Genomic DNA, 19,730 nt, shown 5'->3' with positions numbered 1-19,730 from the left:
AAACTACAGTTTATCTTTTTAAGTGACTTATATCTCATTCACATTTGTTATAAAAAGCATCAATGAATGAAATTTTTCAGACTCAGAGATTTACTGGTTAATTAGTTAAAAGATATTAGTGGAGATGGAACACCAAAGATAGTTTTCTTAGCCATGTGGTTGGATTGTGATGCCTTATATTAGTGAAGTGAAAGGGCTTCTTTTTATTTATGGGCCAGAAAGGTGGCTTGCTGATGGAGATGCGGGAATAAGTTAACAATCTGGTTAATTAAAATTATTTTTCTGTAGTTAATTCTGTGGTTAGTTGACTTTTTAATTAAGTAGTTAACTGGTTAAAAAGATCTATTTAATTATAGAATTAAAAGATAAAGAAATTGCTTTGGCTTAACTTCTTTACAAGTTAGTTGAAATTATTTCCTGTTCTATTAATATTGTCCAGTCAATGTACATAGTTCATAAATCCAATTTGATAGGAAGATTTTCCTTTAAAAAATAAATTGATCATTTAATATTTTTGAACCAAACTAGTATGGTTACTGTAGTGACTTAGATAGCACAAACATAAAAGGAAGAAGTCACTCACAATCCCACTAGAGATGACCACTGTTAAAATTTTAGTGTATGTGCTTTCAATGTGTGTATAGTATTTTTTTTTAAGAATGTTTCCCCATTTCATATATTATGGACATCTCTCTAAGTCATATAAATTTTCTTCTGGAATACATTATGACTGCACTGTATTTTATATTTAACCTCCATTTCTTGGCATTTCATTTATTACCCCATTCATTTTCAGCTATTTTAAACAACAATTTAAATATCCAGTGGCCAATCTTATGGTGAAATCGTTGAACACATCTGTAATTCATTAGAATAGATATCTAAAAGTGGGATTTCTAAGTTAAAGGACATGAACCTTTTCATACCTTTAGTATATATTTAAAAATTTGTTATCCATAAATTCGATGCTCATTATAATTAAGCATACCACTGCTGGTTTGTTTGTGGGAATGCCCATTTCCCCATATTTTTCCCAATACTTTTATCTTTTTGTTTCAGTGTCAGTGTGACAGGCAAGCTTTTTTTTTTCTTGGTCATTTATATTCTTTTGTGATTGCTTGTTTACTTTGCCAGTGATTTTCATCTCAGTAATTATACATTATGAATTCTTTATATATCTTTATATGTTGAAGATGTTAATGTGTAGTCATGTTGTAAGTGCTCTGGTTTTTCATGGTTTTTATTCTGCCTGTGTTTTACCATACATAATTGTGAATATCTTCATTAACGATTTGTGTACATTGACATATGCTTAGAAAGTCCTTCCCTAACACAGTAGTGCGTAAAAATACACTTGTAGGTTTTTTTAAACATTATATTTTTAATGCATCTGGAATATTTCTGTGATTAAGATAAAGGGTAAGAATCTAATTTTTGCTTTAACTTTCCCTGTACTATTTATTGAATGGTCTAGTCTTTCCGCTTTAATTGGAGAATCCACCATTATGTAATAAATACTTGAATATACTCAAATCTGTTTCTGAATTTTCTGTTGTGTTGCATTGATCTGGTTTTCTGTGTCTCTGTAATATCACACTTTTAACCATCAAGTTTTAAATGTATATCATTTAGCCCTAGTAACTGTTAACTCCAAAATTTTAGAAACATTCTGATGTGTGGAATTGACAAATACATCAGTGGTTTAAAATTAATATTATTAATGTTTATTTTTAAGACCTTTTTAAAAACCATACTAAGTTGCTTATAATGTACTTTATCAGGAATTCTTAGATTACATGTTTAACAAACTGCTGATACTTCTAAAAGTTTCAAAATACACATTAAAGTGCTGCCCAACTTTTTTCTGCCTAAAATTATTCTAGTGATGTCAGTAACATCTTTAATTACTCATGGTGATTCTCAATACTTAAGTGCATATGCCTCCCTCTAGCTGAAAATCAGTTGCTTTAAAGTATTTCTGTCATATTTTAAGATAACTAACCTGTGGTATTTTACTTTACATTCTCCAGGTTCTATTAGTTTTTCAGGAGATTAGAGAGCATTAGTGGCTTTTGTTTCTTTGGTGAAATCACTGCTGGTGTTCAAACCAGTTTCTAGGGCTTGTAGCATTCTTCGTCTTTCCTATACCTTTTGCAATTGAAATGATGTAGTTTTCTCCTCTACTCTAAAGCACCAGAGCCATCTAGAACATAGTATAAATTTATATCTGCAAGGTATTTTGTTAGCTAGACAAGGTTTTCTGAGGCAGACAGACTTTCAAAGTGAAGGCTTCTAGGTATTCTGTGAGTTACTTTTGGAAGTTCCTTAAATTAAATGAAAACAAGACATAAATCTTAATGTTAAGGATGTTTGCCATGCACACTCTTTAAGTTGTAGTTTGTTTACTAAATAAGTAGAATTTTGTCAGATTTCTTAAATGATTTTTTGCTTCTGAATATTAACATGTCCACCCACATGTATTTAACGGTTCTTTTACCACAAAAATCAAATTGTTTTTTCAAATTTTATATCTATAGTGCAGGCTGTGGAAGAACAGGTGCCATTTGTGCCATAGATTATACGTGGAATTTACTGAAAGCTGGGGTAAGAATAATTTTTATGTATCATTATATCTAGTTGATCTGTTATGATTTTCAAACTTGATAATTAATTGCAGTAAATTATAGCATATGTTTTGTTATACATATGTTACTTTTTTAGAAGTAGCTTTGCTATGTAAGAGATAAAGGCAGTGAAAGGTATAAATGATGCATATTACCTTGAGGTAATACACTGGGCAGCAAGATAAACATATTGTCATCCATTTGTTCTGGATGAATTAATACCTACATTAGGCATGTAAACTCTGCATTGACTTTTCCAAATACAGCACTCTTGTTGCCTTTTATATGTATTCTATGTATAAGTATAATCAATTCAGTTAATATTTATGCCTAACTGGAAACATTATATAATATGGTGGTTAAGAATGCTAATAACTGCAGCCAAACGTCCCAGATTAAAACTCTGGCTCTCTCATTTACTAGCTGTGGGATCTTGGTCGATTTACTTAATCTCATTGTGCCACAATTTCTTTATCTGAAAATGGGAATCATAATGTTAATAACTCAAAGAATTAAATAAGTTCTTAAGAAAGTTTGTAAAGTTCCTCAGTACTATGTGTGACATGTAGCAAGTGCTAAATTTAGTGTTTGTTTCTCTTACTATCCCTGGTATTATTGTTGCTACCAGTACTATTTCCAAGAAATTGGGTTTAATACTATTGAGAATATAAAGACATAGCCCTCATTACAGATTTGAAAAGCACAAGTCTCCTCATTGTATGTAGATTTGGTTTATTTGCCGGTTCTATAGTATGTTTATTTTCTGTACATTAGGGAGAAGCTTTTATTCTTCATAGCTTTATAGTTTCTATGAATTTGTCAATCTATGTCATATAAAATAGGAATAATAAAATATTTAGTTTCTTTTTCCTTCTTTCTTCCTTCTATTCTTTTTTTCCCTGCCTTCGTTCCATTTTTCACTTTTGCTTAGGGAATATTTAATTGTTTTTAAAATTTATTTAGTTATTTACTTTTGGCTGCATTGGGTTTTCATTCCTGCACGTGGGCTTTCTCTAGTTGCAGTGAGCGGGCGCTCCTCTGCGTTGCAGTGCGCGGGCTTCTCATTGCAGTGGCTTCTCTTGTTGTGGAGCACGGGCTCTAGGCACGCGGGCTTCAGTAGTTGTGGCTTGTGGGCTCTAGAGCACAGGCTCAGTAGTTGTGGCTTGCGGGCTCTAGAGTGCAGGCTCAGTAGTTGTGGTGCACAGGCTTAGTTGCTGTGTGGCACGTGGGATCTTCCCAGACCAGGGCTCAAACCTGTGTCCCCTGCATTGGCAGGTGGCCTCCCAACCACTGTGCCACCAGGGAAGCCCCGGAGTATTTAAATTTTAAACAGTTTTTCAAAAAGCCCTCTGTTAAATTTCATTTTTGTATTCCCCCTAAACAAATCATCTCCTAACACTTGTATGAAAATTTTTAAGTGAATAAAAATGCTAGATTTTAATACATTTTAACATAAAAGTCAAAGATTAAAATTGGGGGGGCTTCCCTGGTGGCGCAGTGGTTGAGAGTCCGCCTGCCGATGCAGGGGACACGGGTTCGTGCCCCGGTCCGGGAAGATCCCACATGCCGCGAAGCGGCTGGGCCCGTGAGCCATGGCCGCTGAGCCTGCGCGTCCGGAGCCTGTGCTCCGCAACGGGAGAGGTCACAACAGTGAGAGGCCCGCGTACCACAAAAAAAAAAAAAATTGGGGGGGCAAGAGGCATTTGGTTGAATACTAGCAAACAAACATCTTGTCATTTCAAAAGTTGTGTATTTTGAACACAGTCCCCATTTGATTGAGTTTGACATAACATAAATATAATCTTAAGCCTTAGTTTAGGAAATGATATAAAAATCTTCTGGTGTATATAAAGACTCCCAAGCAGTGAATCTGGAAATCATGTTTAACTCTTCTGTCTTCTTTATCACTCCAAAATATTCTTGTTGATCACCAAGTTCTAGTAATTCTGCCTCAGAAATGTGCCTTAAATCTACCTTTCTGTTTTTTTGGACTGCTTCAGTAAGCCTCCACCAGTTTCTCCGCTTTTCACTCTGTCATCTTCCCTGCTACAAAAGTTACCCGAATATCAGATCTGCCCTTGTCATGGTTGCCTATTGCAGTAGTTATAATTCCAGATGTACAAACGAATTGTCTAGGATGTTTCACAGTCTCCAGAGATGTAGCTCTCTTAGCTGGTCATTATGTAGCCAGCCCAGGAAACACTGGCCTCTAGAATGCGTTCAGACTCTATTATGTTTGCAGTCTGATGCCAAGTAGCCTTATTTTTTCTCCTCCTTTGAATTGCTCTCCTTCTTTCAGTCTTTTAGTCAGTTTTATCTACATCAAGCTTCTCAATTCCCCAAATAGATTATACATTTAATCCGCCATGCTTATGTATATTTCACTTTTCACTTACACACCAGTGTTAGTCACAGCATGTTTATTCGCACTGTACGGCAACCATACGTTGGCTGGACATTTATTTGTTCACGTATCTAGCTCACTAGCTTGAGTGCTGAGTGTCAAGATTCGTTCTTGACTAAGCACAGTCTCTGATGCATGATAGATAGTGCTCAATAAATTTTCAGTTACCCAGCACGTATATAAGGTCTGTGTGAAAAGCTGAGTTGAAGACTATTTTACTGTTTTTTCTGAACAGTTGTCCACAGTTCATGTTTTAAATTCTTTGTTTTAGAAAATACCAGAGGAATTTAATGTTTTCAACTTAATACAAGAAATGAGAACACAGAGGCATTCTGCAGTACAAACTAAGGTATAGTTTTTTGTTTCACTTTATAAACTATATTTTTATAAATGCCTTCTTATTTTTTTTAATGTCTTTCCCCTTGTTTATCATTTCATCTCCCTAATAGGAGCAGTATGAGCTTGTTCATAGAGCTATCGCCCAACTGTTTGAAAAACAGCTACAACTATATGAAATTCATGGAGCCCAGAAAATTGCTGATGGAGTGGTAGGTATTCTTCACCTATTAATTTTAGAAAACTTTTAACCAAGATGTGATATTTAGCTTTTTAATTGCCATCTTGTGTTTTATCTGAGAATATCCGTTACAGTTATTATTTTTTTTTAACTTTGATTTTTTAACTCCTTTCCTTCTTCCTCTTTGAATCTCTATTGTGATGGATATATAATGACTCCACTACAAGTTAAATAATATTCTAAGTAAAATATAGTTATGAATGTAGATCTCAGTCAAAAGTTATATAATTCAATATTGTTTCAAGTGTAAATTACTTTTAACAAATTAACTGCATTTTTCTCTCTCCCCTTCCATCCAACCAAAGTAATTCTAAGTTGATTCTACATGAATTTTGTTTTGTTCTTGGTCATGATGATATAAAGCTTTGTCATTATTTTGTACGTGCTTTTTAATCATGTAGAAATATAGGACCATAATTAGGTCCCTTTGGGGCTTGTTTTAGTTCACTGTCATTTTAGCGTTAGAATTTATTGGATATTCAAACTTTTGACCTGACAAAAATACTCTTTTCTCACAGTGTTCTCATTTCTGCCTCTTTTTAAAGTATTTCTCTTATTTCCTCTATATATCGTCTTATCCTTGAAGGTATCAGGCTGTTTTTTTGGATGAATTTCTTTACATCTTTATTATTGAATCTAAGATGACTATCGCATGATAAACCAATTTAGCCTCAATAACTGAAGTAAAATGAGGAAATTAGTAGCAAAATTTATAACCACTGTTTTCCTTTTTCCCCTTTGTATGGTTTTGGTAATTTCCAAGACTATTTGAAATTTCTTGGTGTTACAAATGAGAGATTTGTTAACCAAATGCTTACCTCAGTGTGTTAAAATAATCTAATATTAATCCATGGGTTTTTGGGACAGTGTATTTCCTTTATTAGGTGATAGTTTCAGATTTTTAAGATTCATATGTGACCTCATTCTTATTTCCCTTGTTAACATAGAAATCATTTTACAACTATGCCTCATATTATGATCTCTCTTTTCCTTTTAGTTTAACTAAAGCCTGTTATAACCTGTGCTCAATGAAGCCAAATATTTTATAATATAGAATAGAATGCTTATATACTACTGTGTATAATTTTATCTAAATTGAGACTCCTTTAGTATTTCAAAAGCTAAATAGGCTACTTTTTCTTTAACCTTTAATTGAAAAATACTTCTGTTTTTTTCCATAAATGCAATATTAATTTCAAAGTTAAGGTTCTTATGCTTCAGAGTTATACCATTTCCTTATTTCTAGAAGTGAAAAAATTTTTTAATGTATAGAAAAATTTTTTTTTTTAAATTAATTTTTATTGGAGTATAGTTGCTTTACAATGTTGTGTTTCTGCTGTACAGCAAAGTGAATCAGCTAGAAAAAATTTTAATTAATTTTTATGGAGATATAATTGACATGTAACGTTACTTTCAGGTGTACAACATAGTGATTCAATATTTGCATATATTGTGCAGTTATCACTACAGTAAGTCTAGTTAACATCCATCATCATACATAGTTACAGAATTTTTTTTTTTTTGTGGGGAGAACTTTTAAGATTTACTCTCTTAGGAATCTTCAAATATAAAATACAGTATTATTAACTACAGTCACCAAACTGTACATTATAGCCTGTGACTTACTTATTTTATAACTGGAAGTTTGCAACTTTTGAGCCTGTTTCACCCACTTCGGGCCCCACCACCACCACCACCTCTGGCAAGCACCAGTCTGTTCTCTGTATCTATGAGTTCCGTTTTTTGTTTTTTGATTCCACATATGAGTTCATACAACATTTGTCTTTTCTCTGACTTAGTTCACTTGACGTAATGCCCTCAAGTTCCATTCATGTTGTTGTAAATGGCAAGGTTTTATTCTTTTTTATGGCTGAATAATATTCCTGTGTGTGTGTGTGTGTACACACTACATTTTCTTTTCTTTTTTTTTTAATACCACATTTTCTTTATCTGTTCATCAGTGCACAGTTGGGTTGTAAATGATGCTGCAGTGAACATGGGGGTACATCTATCTTTAGTTAGCGTTTTTTATCTTCAGTTAGAGTTAGTGTTTTTGTTTTCTTCAGATAAATATGCATAAATGGAATTGCTGGATCATATGGTAGTTCTATTTTTAATTTTTTGAGGAACCTCCATGCTGTTTTGTATAGTGGCTGCACCAATTTGCATTTCCACCAACAATAGACAAAGGTTCCCTTTTCTTTACATCCTCTTCAACACTTTTTTCTTGTTTTTTTGATAATAGCCATTTTGACAGGTGTGAGGTCTCATTGAGGTTTTGATTTGCATTTCGCTGAAGGCTAGTAATGTTGCACACCTTTTCATGTTCCTGTTGGCCATCTGCATGTCTTTTTGGAAAAATGTCTATTCAAATGATCTTCTCACTTTTTAATCGACTTGTGTTTTTTTTTTTGGCTACTGAATTATATGAGTTCCTTATATTTTTTTGGATATTAACCCCTTATCAGATACATGATATGCGAATATTTTTTCCCATTTAGTAGGTTGCCTTTTCATTTTCTTGAGGTTTCCTTTGCTATGCAGAAGCTTTTTAGTGTGATAATACCACTTGTTTAAATTTGCTTTTGTTGCCTTTGCTAGAAAAAAATTTTAAGGCAATGTTCAATGTTGTATTTTTAAAGGTTTTAACTATATTTCCAAAAAAGTGTGAAAAATATTGCATTACTCTCTCATCTTCATTTTTCTCATTACCTGATTTTTCTTTTTTTTAGGTTTTATTCATAAAATTAAACTTCCTTTTTACTAGCCTGAACTCCACACTACAGTTACATTTTTGTTATAGATTTTTTCTAATAGGTCAAAGGTTTACAAATCCCTAAGGAATACAAGAAAAATCATACATTATATGAGATTAGATGAAATAGCATCCAATAGCAGATAGTGGTTACTTCAATCCTACTTTCTTATCTCATTGCCTGGTTATATAGGAGCCACACACTACATGTTTGCATGCTAACTGAACTTAAAATATTAGATTATGTCCTTGTGTTTTGTTAAAGCTGACATGATGACTGCTGAATTTGCCATTTGTACAAGATGTTTTTTCCTATTTTGCAAAAGGGAAAAACAATTTTCTATAGAATCCATTCTGAAAAACTATATTTTATGAGAATAAATATTTTGCCAAAGGTTGTGTACCATAATGTCTGGTACTATATATCTCAATGGATGAATGGATAAAAACGTGGAAGGACAAGTGGATAGGATAAAAGATAGCGTATCATTCTAGATAACTTTTTAATGTTTTCCTCTTAAGAAATCTTATTTTCTAGGTACTTTAAAATATAAATGACTGTTTTTATAACATGTTTATATATGGTTAGAAACCATAAATCCCAGTTAGAGAAAATGTAGGATCTAAAAATTTGGGGAAAATTATCTTAGAGCTGTGTGGTTGAGTAAAATGATTTGAAATATCTTACTTATCTTTCTGAACCTATGCTCTGAAAAACAATCATAAATCTCCATTTATTATTTCTCTGACAACTTAATTTAGAAGTAAAGTTAAGGAACTTTTAAAAAAGCTCTTAAAGCTCTATGTCTCAAAATTATTTTTGTAGAGATTTTAGTTTGAAATGCTAATCAGCAATATGACTCTATGATAAATGTTATTTGTTAGAGGTATTTACAACTAAAATCACTTCTCAGAGTAGAAGATGTAAAGAGAAAATTTATTTTGGAATCCAGTAGCATTTGACTTGGGATTTAGAAACACCTCAGTAAGCAAGCAGCTCTAAGGTATGCGCACATGCCTTTTTATCTTGTATATAAAAGATACTACCACCAGTTTACACCAGGATTTTCAGTTCTAGGGTGATTAACAGCAACAATAGTTTGTGTTATGGTCCTTCTGTTATTCTTGTGTTGTACATTTTAGATGTGATATTACTGAACTCTGAATTTTTTTCCAATGTAAAGTTTTTTTAAAGCACCTTGTTTTAGTATTTATTTTGTTCTGCAGCTGATAATATATCCTTATATATTTGATAATTAGGTTCTGATTTTTTTCTTTTGTGGCCCTTGATAAAGCTGTTATGTGGAAATATTAATACACAAAAAATATTAATACACTTTAGCAAAATGGGTAAAGGTGGTCAAAAGTTTAAAAAGAATAGCTTTAGCAAGCTCTGCTTTAAACAAGAGAATACACTAGAACCTAATCTCCAGTAGCTTCTTTAATTTCTAAAATTCCTTTCAACTTCAAAAGTTGGTGATTGTTTTAAGTGGTAATAGAAGCAGCCAAAGAGCTGTATACATTAGGACAAGTGTGGGGACAAAAGCTGTACATATAAGAGGATCAGAAGATATAAAAGTACAGCAAACATTATTGTAGGTAAAAACTAGGAATCCAAGAAGAACATTGTTTTATTCTCAAGTCCAGTGACTAGGAGGTTTTGTTCATGCTGTGTGGGGGCAGTGGCTCTCTGAGTTGTAGTTCTGCATTACCACATGGATTCCTTTAATCCTATGAAATTCAACATGCTCAAAAATCTTACCTCCCCCAGAAGTTCTTTTCCTGTTTTGTCCCTTTCTGTTAATAGCTTTCATTCACCCAGAATGAGGAATCATCATGACACCTTCTTTCCTTTGTCACATGCAGTCATTTGCTTACAAATACCCTTACTTTCTCTTCCTGTTCCATTCCTCCCTGTTCCATACTTCCATCCTCTGTTCTCTTTTGTCAGTGTCTTATCCACCCCTTAATGCCATTCGACATGCTACCTTAATGTTTTCAACTTCTTAATATTTTCCCAAGTATATTCTTAATATTCTCACCTATAACATCTCCTTTCTCTGATTTCATAGCTTCATTGTACTGATTTTACCATTTTATGGTTTTATTATTACCCTTTCACTTTTTTGTTTGATGACTGTACAGTTCTTGAAGTTAAGGGCTATGTCCTTTACATTTTTGTATCCTTTTCAGTGCTTACTGTTCATTGCCTTTCACATATAGATCCACAATGCCTTACCTCTGTCCCAAAATATAAAATGCACTGAAAACCTACAGTTGGTTTGTGTGTCTGTGTGTGTCTGTGTGTGTGCGTTTGGTATTTGGCAGCAAAACCTGACTTGACGTGACATGAGGCTGTTTATGTTGAAATTGTAAAACATTGATGTGTTTTTGTAGGTTAGAAACAACAGTTCAGTCGAGGCAGTTTCATATGGTTCACTAATCTTGCTTTAACCTACTTAATAAGAATATTTATAGATTTTGGTACAAAAATATTAATGAGTGTTATGGGAATATGATTGTTTAATTAATAGAAATAAGCAAATGAATCACTAATATGTGAGAGGAATCTTTATGATGAGAGTAGTCTTTAAATTCTGGTAATATCTGAGGATCTAAAAGTGTGATAACAAAGTCCTGATTTACTCGAGGCAAAACCAGTTTATACTTGTTGTCTAGGTGTAAAAGCCCTGATATGGACAATAAATTATGTGGTTATCCTATCTATAGCAGATATCCCTGCAACAGATGCCTCCGATTTGATAGGCAGCTGTAATTAAGGATGCAGGCTTTTAGTCTCATAATGTAACTCTTGTTTTGGTCAGAACAAGATGCATAGTAAGATGTGTAAGACACTTCTAACGCATCTGATATTAGGAAACAGGGTCCATTAAAAATTGCTGTAAACTTGAGGTCTCTGTTTTCTATTGTTGGGAGTACTTAGTAGAAAAGGACACTGGCAAGAAACAGTTATATAGACAAAGAAGATGCCATGATGGATATGGTAGAAGTGTCTTGTGACTTTAAAAAAAAAAAAAAGTCAACTACAGTTTCAGAGTTCCTTAATTGATTATCGTATATGGAAAGATGGCTTTTTTCGTAAAATTATCTGAGATGTAGGCAAGGGTGAAAACCATTCTTGTCTTCTGGCCCAGAATTGACATAGCCTAGCTATATAAAAATGAGGTACTTTCTGAGGCTGAAACTAATTCAAGACAATGTTTTATATAATAATTTCACATCTCCTCTATTCACAATCCTAAATACAACCTGAGGTTCTTATAGGTTGTATAAGAACTGTATTGACTCAGGATCATCCCTTTTAAAGTAGTAGGTAGCAACAGGAGTCCCAAAAAAGTCTGGGAAAGGTGAAGGATATAAGACTTACCTTGGTTTTTTTCCCCCTATGTGCACATTACGAATCTAGTGGTAGTAATGCCTGAAAAAAAGAAAATCTTGGATCTTTATTTTCTTGGGAAATCTGTTTCTTAACAGAAGCATTTGAAATATGTTGAAATGCTGCTCGACACGGTTGATTTTCTTGGTAACTGGATATGGACTGTTTTTTTGATATTAAGTTTTCTCATTGAATTTGTTCTTTCGGGCTTAAATATAGAGGACATAACACCTATTTTATTATTTGGCAAAATTAAAAATTTAAATTTAAAAATTCACAAGCCCAATAACAATTTATTTGGAACATGAGGAAGGAAAATTATTTTTCCCCTAACTTCAATGAAGCATTTTTTTTTCTTGGCAGAATGAAATTAACACTGAAAATATGGTCAGCTCCATAGATCCTGACAAACAAGATTCTCCCCCTCCAAAACCACCAAGGACCCGCAGGTATTGTACGTCACATTTTCTTTGAAAGGATACTTATCTTTTACTCATTGCTACTAAAACAAAAAAATTCTGAATATTTCTTAGTTTTATAAGTTTTCTTATCATTCTTTTGTTTAGTATGTAGCATATGTACGGCAACTGACTTTTTTAATGGTGTACTATAAAAAATTCTTTTCAATTTAGATAAAATTTCAGTAGTATACTATACCAGAACAGTGAGCGTAACCATGAATTGACTATAGCTCATCTTTTGGTATGTGGTACAACTAAAATTTTAGCTATTCCTAAGATTTATTTCAGTTTTCTAATGACTGAACAGGTAATATGATTGTCAAAAATTGTGTGCCTGTTAAAGAGGTTATGTGAATATGTTTAGTAATATCACTGGCAAAGCTGAGTTTATTTCTTTCTAGATTTTCTTACTTTCATACCAAGCTCTCATTTATAACAGTTAAAATCAATATATATTCCTATCCCCCTTTTTCCCTCTTTTCTCTCAGGGTAGCTAGGTCAGTTAGATGGTAGTATGGAAAGAATATAGAGAGTCAGAATGATTTAGTTTCAAATCCTTTTCATCCACTTACTAGCTCTGAAGTCGTGAGTAAGCCACTTAATTTATTTGATCTTGGGTTGTTTGTTTGTTTAAGTATTGTCCTAAGAATTAAATGAAATAAAGTATGTGAAAATGCTACATGTAGGACCTGGCACATACTTGGTCTTCACTAAATGTTGGTTTTCCCATTACAATGTGGAGTTAAGATTGGGTTACTGGGGGCTTTCCTGGTGGCGCAGTGGTTGGGAGTCCGCCTGCCGATGCGGGGGATGCGGGTTTGTGCCTCGGTCCGGGGGGATCCCACATGCCGCGGAGTGGCTGGGCCCGTGGGCCATGGCCGCTGGGCCTGCGCGTCCGGAGCCTGTGCTCCGCAACGGGAGAGGCCACAGCAGTGAGAGGCCCGCGTACCGCAAAAAAAAAAAAAAGATTGAGTTACTGAATTATTTTTAAAAGGAGACACAGTGGAAGATAAGTAATAAAACTGTTAGAATGACTTATACTGTGTCTTGTCTCGAGCACAGATCTGCCCAAACTGATTCACCTTCCCTCAAAGTAGGACTTCCTTTGTATAGGATTCACCAATTTTTTCCCCTTAAAAGTTTGATAGAAGTTGAATAAAGTTGGGTGAGGTGACTATGGTTGTGTCTTGGCATTGAGTTGCTGTACCTTAATGAGATCCTTCTTTACAAAAGTAAAAGCTTACAACTAAGGCAAGATGTAGTAGCTATTATAGTCTCTGGAATGCCTTTGCATACTTCTCTAAGGGAGATCAGAAAGCCTGTATAGGTGGGTTTAGGTCTAAGAGTTTAAATGCTCAGGATGTTAACTGTACACCAACACTTCTCAACAGTTCTTTCCTATTTGATTTCCATTTTGGTATTTACTGTGGAAGGTAGCCAGTTAAAACCTATAAACTGTTAGTTCTCTAATTTTTTTGTCTCCCGTATCAGTTCTGTAGAGTCCTAAAGAAACTAATGACCTTAAAGGAAATTAAGAAACATTTTTGCTACACTGATATCTTTTAATTTGGATTTTGAGAGTGAGCCAAGGTAGAGGCCCTCAGAGTGTACACTAATATTTTTGTTTTATATGGTCATCTACCTCCAACTACAAATCATGGTAGCCTTTTCCTAATTTTGGAGGAAAAAAATGAGTGTAGAGTGTTCTGAATTTTAAACCTTTCTCATATACCTTTTTAAAAGTTTGGGTCGGGCTTCCCTGGTGGCGCAGTGGTTGAGAGTCCGCCTGCCGATGCAGGGGACATAGGTTCGTGCTCCGGTCCGGGAAAGATCCCACATGCCGCGGAGAGGCTGGGCCCGTGAGCCATCGCCACTGGGCCTGCGCGTCCGGAGCCTGTGCTCTGTAACGGGAGAGGCCACAACAGTGAGAGGCCCGCGTACCGCAAAAAAAAAAAGTTTGGCTCCTATTTTTCTTCAGTAAATGAAAAAATAATTCTAAAAAGTAGTAAATGAGTATTAACAGAAAAGTGTTCATTCAGCTTATGTCAGGGCTTTATTTCGGGATATGTGCTCAAGTTTTTATATGTGTGTGAGTTTGTATTACATGCTTAGTTCATCTTCTTTCTTATTCATGAAATAGAGGTAAGTGGCAGAATTTTATTGTGTTCCACAAAGAATACTTTGTTAACTGAAAATAAAATCCCAAGAGCATAAGATTGATAAAAACAGTATACTTTATTTTTTCAGTATGGCTTACAGTAAGCAAGTTAATCAGTTGTTCAGAGTACATTGGAGTTTTTGGAGACGGATCTGGAGAGGAAGGCTCATGTTTGTTGTATTAGATGTAGTCAGTCATATGATTCTGGTTTATAAATACTTAAAGAAATCAAATTGTAGATTTTGAATAGCAGATTTCATTTTCTCTTTTCAATATATATGTTGTTAAACTAATAATATTCTCAATATTTTGTCACTAACACCAGCACTCTGGAAGTATACATTGTTAGTTATTTCTATAAACTGTCAACAGATTTACTACAGAGACACAAAAGTATGCCTTAGTAAATTTTTCTTAATTTATAAATATTTCAGAGACAAAAACAATATACTTGATGCTTCTAATGCCTCTCAATTCAAACAAACTTAAGTTGGAATAGGACTGGAGAAAGAAAGTGGTTCTGTTTTAGACATTTTGATATCTAGGCTGGAGGTAAAAATATACTGAGGACTCTGTATATAGCTGATGTAGAAGACTTGGGCATGAATAAGATCTTTCAGATTCTGGGTACAATATCTCAAAGTACCAAGGAGGGAACCCGGGTAAGCACCAAAATGTGTGAAGAGCAAACTAAAAGAAAGCTGTAAAAAAAAGAAATGAACAATCAAGGGATAAAGGAAAACCAGGAAACAGTGACATTATATAGGCCAAGAACGAGAGAGTTTTATATCTGGCAGAAATGCATGAATATCTATCTACTTCCTTTAAGGGCTGCCTGGGAGAATGCTGGACTTTTAAACATCTGTGGCACTTAGAATATCCTGGATAGGTGAGGGTATTTCTGGGATCAAAACAAGGAGCTGAGGTATGCTCAAATAGAGGCATTCGGGAACTCTCATCAAGCACAGGATGTGGTGGGATTCAGGTGACCCAGGGCCCTGGGAAAAAGGCGAGTAGAAACTTGGGTTATGGGAGAAATCCCTATACATAAAACAGCTATTATTCTACTTGACTGTTTTTTCTGTTTTTTTTTTTTTTTAAATAAATTTATTTATTTATTTTTGCCAGTGTTGGGTCTTCGTTGCTGTGTACAGGCTTTTGCAGCGAGCTGGGGCTACTCTTCTTTGCGGTGTGCCGGCTTCTTATTGCGGTGGCTTCTCTTGTTGTGGAGCACGGGCTCTAGGCGCATGGGCTTCAGTAGTTGCAGCATGTGGGCTCAGTAGTTGTGGCGCACGGGCTTTAGTTGCTCCGCGGCACGTGGGATCGTCCTGGACCAGGGCTCGAACCTGTGTCCCCTGGCTTGGCAGGCGGATTCTTAACCACTGTACCACCAGGGAAGCCCTTTGGTTCTTCTTTGAAATGTTATTTTCCTTTTGTTGATTTAAAAAATAATTACATTAAAACCAAATGTATTTCCTTAAAATGACCAGTTTATAAGAAAGAGGAGCAAAGTGGTTGAATAAAAGTAGAAAGTGGTCCTATAGACCAGCCAAATAGGAGAAGAAAAAATTTTAAAAGCGATGCCTTTCAAAATATGAATACCTGGAAATAACCGTAAGTAGAAAGTAGAACCTGAAGTAGAAATGTATTCATTTGCATTAGTGAAAAAAATTAAGTGTTCTTGGTTGGAAAAGTTAACTGTAATTTAGCTTTTTTCAGTGATATTTAAAATATCAGTTGTTTTCAAATTTGATGCAGTTCTCATCAAAATACCAAAGGAATCTTCTCTGAACTTCCCAATATAATGTTAAAGTTCACTTGTAAGAATCAAGAGACAAAAATACCAAAGAAAACTTAGGATGAAAGTAGTGATGAGTGAGAACCAACCCTTTTAAAAATTATAAAACTATATTTAAAACAATCTGTTAGTGGAACTTCCCTGGTGCTCCAGTGGGTAAGACTCCATGCTCCCAATGCAGGGGGCCTGGGTTTGATTCCTGGTCAGGGAACTAGATCCCACATGCATGCCGCAGCTAAGAGTCCACATGCCTCAACCATGAACCCACATGCCACAACTAAAAGATCCTGCATGTCGCAACTAAGACCCAGTGCAGCCAAAATAAATAAGCAAATAAATAAAATGCATTATAAACATAAAAATAATCTGTTAGTGGTATAAGAATATACCAGTTGCGACTTCCTTGGCAGTCCAGTGGTTAAGACTAAGACTCCACACTCCCAGTGCAGGGGGCATGAGTTCAATCCCTGGTCAGGGACCTAAAATCCTGCATGCTGCATGTAGTGGCCAAAAAAAAAAAAAAAAGTGTGCATGTATGCGTGTGTGTGTATATATATACACACACACACATACATACATACCAGTTAGCTGATGGACTTGAATAAGCAACTAGGAAATATAGATCGTGTTATGAATTAACATATATTAAACAAGGAAAAAGAAAAGGGTTATTTATTAAGTCATATTATTAACCATTAGGGGAAAAATATATTTAGATCTTTATATCACACCACATACCAAAGTAAGCTTCAGATAGTTAAATTAATTAAATATAAAAAGTCAAATCATTGAAACATACAATATAGTTTAATGTTTGACAGACTTGTAGAGGGGGATATAATAGAAGGGATAAAGGAAATCACAAAGGACAAGATTGATTTATTTGACTACTGAAAGTTTAAAGTTCTAATTGAATTATCCAAATTGGCATTTTTTTAAGATAAATGAGGGTAGATTTTGGCAAAACACACTGCTATGCATGCTTACTGTACTTCTCTAATTACCTATGCTCTCTGTGCTTTATTTCTTTTCTAATTCTTGTTTTGTTCCTTTTCACTGTTTAGAAATACCTTTCATCTCAGATGTATTTTTAAAATTATTGATAGATATTAGAATACATAATAAAACCAAGAAATAAAGGTTAAACACAAGTGGATCATCTCCCTCAACTCCAAAGTGTAAGGTGTTTAGGAGATATCATTTGGTGAAAAAGTAATAATTAGCATTGATATAGTGTCTATTATATATGTTTTCTCATCTTTTTTAGATCACATGTATTCTTTATTCATTCTGTAGATAGTCAATGATATGTCAAAGTGATAAGTGATATAGTGAACCCAGTGATTTTTACAGTAATCTTGATCACATGGATGTTAATATAGCTAGTTCTCAAAGGTGTTGACCTGCATAGACTAGCAGAGTTCAACTAAGAACACACATCTGTTACCTTCTAGTCCAATACTCTTTTCATTATATAGTATTAACTCTCTAGAAGAAAGGGTAGTAGTGAAGGTTTTTTGTTTTTATAATGTTATGTTCTAATATTTTGGTTGTCATTTCCTTCACCTCTATAATCTTTCCATCTCATATTGAATCCAGCCTAATTTATTATAAGGAAAATAATTTTCTGAGTTTCTATAAAACATCAATTTGAAACAAAAGTTATAGAGTTACTCGTTTTAAGACTTTGTCACACCAATTAAATGTAATATTTCTACATTATAAAGACCAAACTTCTTACCGTGAAATTCTGGGCCTTCACAGTATGTTTCCAACTTACCTTTTTAGCCTTATTTTACTCCTTTGGGACCCAAACTGTTGTGTTCATTGTTCTGTCTTCTGGTACTGGTGTAATACCCAGCAAGTGGTAGGTCCTGAATGTTTTGTTTTGTTTTTGAGAAGTAAAAAATGCATTCCTCAGGACAGATGAAATTAAGAACAATATTTACAATAAGAATGATGCAAGTCATTATCATCAGTGGAATTTTTTTCCATCAGAATACCTCGTGAAAATATTAATGCTGAATACCATAGTGGAAAGTCAGTATGTAACATATATTTCTTTGTGATGGGGCTTATAATTTTTGTGCATATTGAAAGTACTATAAAAGTGTATTTATTAAGCCTTATTTCAACAGGTGTTAGATTAAGGAAGGATAAGGGGAAAGTCTGTTAGTGTAATTATCAGTTAAATTTGAGTAACAAAAAGAACCACAAAGGGATACAAGGAAACTTTTGGAGGTGATGGATATGTTTATTACCCTGAGTGTGGTGATAGTATCATGGATGTATTGGGCTGGCCAAAAGGTTCGTTTGGTTTTTTCCATAAGATGGTTCTAGTAGCACTTAGTTATCTTTAACTTCATTCGAAACAATTTTGTTAGATTGTATTGTGACAGCTGTCATATCAGTGTGCATTTAAAAAAGACTTATCAAAATTGGTGAATTTTTGTGTAGCCATTTTAATATTGAAGATGGAAGAAAAACAACATTTTTGGCATATTATGCTTTATTATTTCAAGAAAGGTAAAAACGCAACTGAAATGCAAAAAAAGATTTGTGCAGTATATGGAGAAGGTGCTGTGACTGATCAAATATTTCAAAAGTGGTTTGCGAAGTTTCGTGCTGGAGATTTCTCGCTGGACGATGCTCCACGGTCAGGTAGACCAGTTGAAGTTGATAGCGATCAAATCGAGACATTAATTGAGAACATTCAATGTTAATACCACGTGGGAGATAGCCGACATACTCAAAATATCCAAATCAAGCGCTGAAAATCATTTGCACTAGCTTGGTTGTGTGAATCGCTTTGATGTTTGGGTTCCATATAAGTTAAGTGAGAAAAACCTTCTTGACCATATTTCTGCCTGTGATTCTCTAACGAAAATGTTCCATTTTTAAAACAAATCGCGATAGGCGATAAAAAGTGGATACTGTACAATAATGTGGAACGGGAGAGATCGTGGGGCAAGCGAAATGAACCGCCACCAACCACACCAAAGGCTGCTCTTTATCCAAAGAAGGTGATGTTGTGTATGTGGTGGGATTGGATGTTGTGTATGTGGAGTCCTCTGTTATGAGCTCCTTCCGGAAAACCAAACAATTAATTCCAACAAGTACTGCTCCCAATTAAGCCAACTGAAAGCAGCACTTGGCAAAAAGCGTCCAGAACGTCAACAGAAAATGCATAATCTCCCATCAGGATAACACAAGACCACATGTTTCTTTGACGACCAGGCAAAAACTGTTACAGCTCGGCTGGGAAGTTCTGATTCATCCATCATATTCACCAGACATTGCACCTTGGGATTTCCATTTATTTCAGTCTTTACAAAATTCTCTTAATGGAAAAAAAATTCAATTCCCTGGAAGACTGTAAAAGGCACCTGGAACAGTTCTTTGCTCAAAAAATGAAAAGTTTTGGGAAGACGGAATTATAAAATTGCCTGAAAAATGGCAAAAGGTAGTGGAACAAAAGGGTGAATACGTTGTTCAATAAAGTTCTTGGTAAAAATGAAAAATGTGTCTTTTATTTTTACTTGGAAAGCAAAAGCAC

General features: G+C 34.4%; 1 protein-coding gene and 1 long non-coding RNA gene across 3 annotated transcripts in view; one reads left to right on the top strand and one right to left on the bottom strand.

The window, feature by feature from the left end:
• Positions 1 to 19,730, bottom strand: part of LOC309827028 — a 128,240-nt gene that overhangs the window by 45,551 nt on the left and 62,959 nt on the right. The window contains exon 3 of one of the 2 annotated variants that reach the window (XR_014297163.1): positions 17,955 to 18,048. The exons of the other annotated variant lie outside the window; for it this stretch is intronic. This is a non-coding gene — a long non-coding RNA (uncharacterized lncRNA). The remainder of the gene's footprint in view (positions 1 to 17,954; positions 18,049 to 19,730) is intronic. 2 annotated transcript variants of the gene reach the window in all.
• PTPN12 (protein tyrosine phosphatase non-receptor type 12) overlaps positions 1 to 19,730 on the top strand; it is an 86,509-nt gene that overhangs the window by 53,082 nt on the left and 13,697 nt on the right. Inside the window, exons 9-12 of the mRNA XM_082661507.1 lie at positions 2,538 to 2,604; positions 5,300 to 5,377; positions 5,478 to 5,576; positions 12,121 to 12,206. Of these exons, the coding sequence (XP_082517633.1) occupies positions 2,538 to 2,604; positions 5,300 to 5,377; positions 5,478 to 5,576; positions 12,121 to 12,206 (330 nt within the window). The remainder of the gene's footprint in view (positions 1 to 2,537; positions 2,605 to 5,299; positions 5,378 to 5,477; positions 5,577 to 12,120; positions 12,207 to 19,730) is intronic.

The sequence above is a fragment of the Grampus griseus genome (genome assembly GCF_964374135.1).
Source record: "Grampus griseus genome assembly, chromosome: 9".
Taxonomy (NCBI): Eukaryota; Metazoa; Chordata; class Mammalia; order Artiodactyla; family Delphinidae; genus Grampus; species Grampus griseus.
Note: the sequence above shows the minus strand (reverse complement) of the source record. Positions and strands in the feature narration are given on the sequence as shown.